Genomic DNA, 5,576 nt, shown 5'->3' on the forward strand with positions numbered 1-5,576 from the left:
CTTATAAACATAATGAGTTCTCGGCCAAAAGAAGGCTCAGCTGATGCGGCCTCCAGCTTGACCCTGAAGGCCGTGCTGGTTTTCTCTCCCCTTAACTTCTATTGCATGATTCAATCTATTCAATAAATCAAATTATTATATTTTTTACTATGGCATATGAAATACTATTATACATTTTTAATAAGTAAAGTAATGTAAAGTAAAAACAATTCCATTTCATATCTTTTAGCAGTTAAATATTTTTAAGAAATCTTTAATTTTGGCATTTTGCTGTAAATCATTTTATGATTAAGTTTTTAATCAAAAGATGGTTAAAGTCTAACTGAAATTTTTCTGTTGGTCGCTGGCTTTATGGACTAGAAATAATGGCATCTATTGAAACAGTGGTTCAGAATGCAGACAACGAGCTGGGCGAGGATTCCAAGCCCGACAGCACCGCTGAAGTCAAAGATGAACCCGGTATGTCCGCTATTAACTAGTTTTAACACAATTCTTGATATTATTTTATTCTATGGATTATTATTTTGTTTTAGGATTAGCATCGAATACAAACTTCAAAGAAGGTATGCTCTGGAACGTGGCGAGCGACGGCCCTCCGCCTGAAGGGTTCACAGTATACTCTATAGAATCGGGTCTCACTGTATTGAGACGGAAAAGACAGAGAAACCTAAACAAATTGGGCATTGGAGGTTTCGTGGTGCGACAGAGACAGGCGACCATCAAAGCGCAAGCCGATGAAGATGACGGCACACAGGCGTCAGGAGGTAAGGAAATTATATAAATACATAATTACAAATATATTTTTTTAACTAGATTAAACAAAGGACGCTGCGCGGAATTAAAAAAGAAATGGGTGGCTTATATTTCCTTCCAGACACACATAGACATACACTAAATGTAAGAGTGTATTACAAATATTATCTTCGAGATTTTGGATATACTTTCTACCAAACATCTATTCATTGAGATTAGTAATATATGCAATATAGTTAAATTGAACTTGTTATTTTTGTACAGAATCGCCCAGCAACAAACGTAAACCTCGCCGCAAGCCACGCTCTAAGCTGATGGAACAGTTCCCCTCTTACATGCAAGAAGCATTCTTCGGCAAGGATCTACTCGAGCCCGTTAAGCCCGCCGTCAGCTCTACTGGTAATCATTTTTGTTAATTCGTTTTTATTATTTTATCTATCTATTCCGTATTCTATTTATTTTTTCCTTCAAATAGAATGTAATTCTTTATGTTTTTTACTTTTAAATCAATATTAAATGTACTTTGAAGCACCCCTTCACTAAAATGTTTTTCCTTTTATCATAACTTGACGAGATTAGAAGAAAATGGTAAATATTCTAATGCTTTAATTACCCATTTATATCCATCCATACATGAAATGGTAACACGTGTTCTGTTAGGCAATCCATCCGAGAGTCCGGGCGGGTCTGTGCGCGGCGGCACGCCGGAGGGCTACCGCGAGCTGCGCGACTTCAAGCTGGATATAGACAACTCTGATAGCGAGGGCGAGGATGTCCTCGCAGCACTCACTGCCTACACCGATTACGATACATCCTTTGTTATTGCACTTAATACGGTAAGATAAATGTTTACTTACAATTTTTTAAGAAAATTAATTGTAGCACCCATTTAAAAATTCTACCTCTTAAAATGTAGGGAACATGTTCTTAAACCATTTTAACAAATTACTTATTCTTTCATCTATACTAATTTAAAGATAGTTTGCATTTTTGTATGTATTGAAATAACTCAAAGACTAGCCGATATCAAAAATTCTTTCAATGTTAAAAATCTATGTTATCAGTCAGTGCTGGCGAAGTCGCGAGCAACAGCTAGTGTTTAATAAAATTAAATAAAAATCGTGATTTTAATTATTATCTCATTTTAATTATTCGTTTTTCACCAGGAGGAACTCGACTTATTGAACTCTCTAAAACCCAAAGAGGAGAAAGAAGATGTATCAAGCAATATTAATTCAGATGGCACAGCGAAAATAAAACTGGAACACCCAGAAGATGGTCAATTAAAGCATACGGAGGATTCTACAGCACTCAAGAATGCAATCTTAGGCCCTCAGCCCAGCGAGGCTGAGCAGCCACCTCCTCCTGCAACGGAGAATATACCTACAGTACATAGTACTAAGACTGAAACTGTTAGTAGCGGTAAGTTCATTGAAAATTATAAAAAAATACTTTCCAAAAATATTATACACTAAATAATTTCGTGTTCCGTCTTCTCTAATGTGTTGTTTCTATAGAGAAGGATATCTGTCCCTATGTGCGTAAGTTTCACTAAAGTATGACAGTTTCCTAGTGTTCTCTGTTAATAAAAAATGTTACAACATCCTTATCATACTGTAGTTGATCGTTTATGTCATTTTCTATGTTCATGTATGTTTGATTTATTTTCTGAAAGAGTTAATCCCGCATACATTCGTAATAGACTCTCTGATATATTTGTTAGTATCTTACCTTACTTATTTTTAATGCGAAAGTTTAGACGGATCTATGTTTGTGAGAGTTTGTAGCCTTAACTATTGACTGGATCTCAATGAAAAGGACATTAATATATCTGTAACAAAGTAATTAACAGAAAAAAACAATACGTCTTTTGACAGCTGTCAGATAGACGGGACGTCCATGCCGTTCTAGTGTTGTCTGGTTTTTCTTCCTAACAGTAGTGTTTTGTGTGAGTTTAGAGACTGGTGGGTCGTCGCAAGGGTCGACGATATCGGCGAAGGAGGAGCTGTCGCTGCTGGGCGTCAACCTGGACGCTACGCTGCCAGACATGGACGGCAATGATGTCGACGAAATATTCAAAGGAGTGCTCACTGATGACTCACAGGTATACTTTATAACTACGATATACCGCGATAAAATATATGGCTCATTGTTTTTACTTTTATTTGTCAATATTTTTATGTCAGACTGGAGAAGAAATTTGATTCATGGAACTTTAAAAAAAAAACTTAACTATATGTAAATTTTCTAATACTAGTTTGTAAGTTCACACAAAAATAATGAATTTCATATCTGAAATAAATAATAATTATTGTATCTTGTTAAGATTTAAAATATTTAAAACTTTAGTAATATAACACCGTGTGTCTCGTTGCCATTTGTAATTTCAAAATAAGCGTTTGTTTCAGGAGTCGCAGGAATCATCAGCATCGTACGTGAACTCAATGGCGAGCACGCCGTACTCGCAGCAGCGGCAACAGCTGCAGAGCCCCATGGACTACGCCTCGCCATATCACAATGACTTTGGTAGCAGGTAACGACCACTGATTATTTTTTTTTGAATTCAAATTAAATGTAACTTTTGTTTTTGCATTTGTTCTATGTTATGTAACACAATTAGTATAATTGTAACAATGTAATTACTTAAACATGTCAGACTGGCGCGCTAATTCTACGTCTGAATGACATTGACAGATGCCAGATAGGGATGGGACTTTCTACATCTGAATGACATTGACATCTCAGATAGGGATGGGACTTAATATGCCAATAATCTAGTGTTGCGCCAATCCTCGAACGCAGTACTAATTTTCTTCTTAATAGTACAGGCACTTCAAATTGTATTTATCTGTATGGATTAATATTTTTAAACATAAATTTGTAATCAATAAGACATAGAAAGAGATGGATGGATTGCGTGAAAGGTAACATGATCAAAAAGAGAGCAATGACTGACATAAATATGATAGATTTATGTGGAGGACAAAAACCTGCTGCGCCGACCCTACTGGAGTAGGATAAGGAGGAAGATGATGATGATAAATATGTAGTTTAGAGCTACCTAATTAGGCTTTAGACATAAAAGTTGTATTAAGCAGTTATTGTTTTTAACAGTAGCAGCAGCGCGCTGAGCCCGCTGTTCTCGGAGTGCGGGTCGGGCGCGTGGAGCGAGCAGCCCGCCGCGCCGCCGCCCTCCTACAACCAGCGCAGCGCAGACAAGATGCGCGCCGACGAGAGTCAGTGCACTTACTGCAATACATTACACACTACACATAACTTACACTACGAACAAACACAAATTTAAATTTTTACTATGATGAAAAAAATAGTCGTGCAGACACTTATTTCGCGTTATCCACTTTGATCCAAATACATCGTCAAACCCAGAGGCGACAGTCTAATGTGCGATAACCTATTACTGACAAGCGTGTAAATAATTTTGTTCGTTAATCTCTTATAGTCTCTTGAATGAATATTGCAAAAATTGCAAAAATTCGACATGATACCGCCAGATTAAAAAATAAGTTTTGTAAAGTATTACTTTGTAATTAATTGTAATTTTTATCTATAGGTTTAGGTTCAGCGGCAACCATATCAGCGGTTCTATACGCGAACACTAACCATCCAGAATGGAAGGCGGAGTTCCCCAACTGGGTGGACAGATGCAAGCAAATCCTTAAAAAGTGGCGCGCGTTGCCCTCCGAGCAGAAAGCGCCCTACTTACAACGGGCAAGAGATAATCGTAGCGCAATACGTATGAAGAAAGCACAACAAGTAAGTCCGCTTTCCGTGTGTAAGATGTGTGTGCTAACCCAACTCACTTACCACTGTGTTTACAACGTGTGCCTTCACCTACGCTTTTTCACGCGAAATATTTGTTGGCAATACTAAATTTACACAACTATTTAAAAAAAATATCATGAAATGACACATAGATGGTTACCTCAGTGTTCTCCCTAGTCATTTACCCCCTTTGTGTAAAAAAATATTATCTCTCTGTTTATACAGTAAAAAAGTAAAGGATGCCGATATGTGCTAATAATAATTTTATTATAATTGAAAACCATAGTAATTGCATACAAATATTTTGATGAGTTTAAGCTATAGACATTTTAATGAATATTGCCTATGTTGAATTCATTTTCCATAATGTTATGGATTATTTAAGGTAATATGCATTGATATGAATAGAATAGTTGGTAATTGCTACACTATGAAGTGATGACAGTCTGTGGATTCTATTGCTTTGGTGGAAGTTCAAATGAACTTGTAAATATTGTTTAGCTATGTCTAGATAAAATCTTTATAGTGAGAAGTTTAATATAATATATAAAAATCATAGATTGTTAGAATTGTTGAATTTACTATGCTATAAACGGATTTTTTTGTGTGCAAAGCGATAGAATCTACTGTTATTTATCTTTGTATGTAATAGAACAATTGTCATATGACTTGTTTTGTATAATTTATTTCTATCATTTTCATTTAAAAGCGAACGTATTTTTGGATGTGTGTTAAATATTGAACATACAGTTTTATTGGAAAGTTTGAATTTACCTTTTTAATATGGGTCTTTTATATGCTTTAAATGAGGAATCACAATGTACTAACGTTAGATATATTTTTTTTGAGTTATATTCTTTTCCGAAGTTGTGGTCTCGTAAATATGTGATGTTTTGTTCTAATTTGAGTGCTGGATATTTAATCTATATAAATAAAAAATACGTTTCATACCTGAGTAACTGAGGTATATATTTTTGTTAGTCAATGGTTTTGTTATTATAATATGATGATTTATCAATAACGTACGATAAGTAATCGGA

The 5,576-nt window shown here is 35.5% G+C and overlaps 2 protein-coding genes across 2 annotated transcripts in view; both read left to right on the forward strand.

The window, feature by feature from the left end:
* The window catches only part of LOC106103510 (histone-lysine N-methyltransferase 2C-like), a 9,441-nt gene extending 9,380 nt beyond the window's left edge, over positions 1-61 (forward strand). The window contains exon 20 of the mRNA XM_013283288.1: positions 32-61. Within this exon, the coding sequence (XP_013138742.1) occupies positions 32-61 (30 nt within the window). The remainder of the gene's footprint in view (positions 1-31) is intronic.
* A 304-nt stretch (positions 62-365) lies between these two features.
* Positions 366-4,661, forward strand: LOC106103645 (histone-lysine N-methyltransferase 2D-like). Its single transcript, XM_013283448.1, has 9 exons — positions 366-459; positions 534-764; positions 1,018-1,152; positions 1,414-1,589; positions 1,920-2,175; positions 2,712-2,857; positions 3,162-3,286; positions 3,868-3,989; positions 4,325-4,661. Exons 1-9 carry the CDS (start codon positions 366-368, stop codon positions 4,642-4,644), a joined length of 1,605 nt encoding a protein of 534 aa, XP_013138902.1. The 3' UTR covers positions 4,645-4,661.
* The last annotated feature ends 915 nt before the right edge of the window (positions 4,662-5,576 follow it).

The sequence above is a fragment of the Papilio polytes genome, unplaced genomic scaffold (assembly GCF_000836215.1).
Source record: "Papilio polytes unplaced genomic scaffold, Ppol_1.0 DF823731.1, whole genome shotgun sequence".
Taxonomy (NCBI): domain Eukaryota; kingdom Metazoa; phylum Arthropoda; class Insecta; order Lepidoptera; family Papilionidae; genus Papilio; species Papilio polytes.

Coding starts and splice junctions, on each gene's coding strand:
- LOC106103645 (XM_013283448.1), top strand. CDS start 366: ATGGCATCTATTGAAACAGTGGTTCAGAATGCAGACAACGAGCTGGGC. Junction 765..1,017: donor CGGCACACAGGCGTCAGGAG/GTAAGGAAATTA, acceptor ATTTTTGTACAG/AATCGCCCAGCAACAAACGT. Junction 2,858..3,161: donor TGCTCACTGATGACTCACAG/GTATACTTTATA, acceptor CGTTTGTTTCAG/GAGTCGCAGGAATCATCAGC.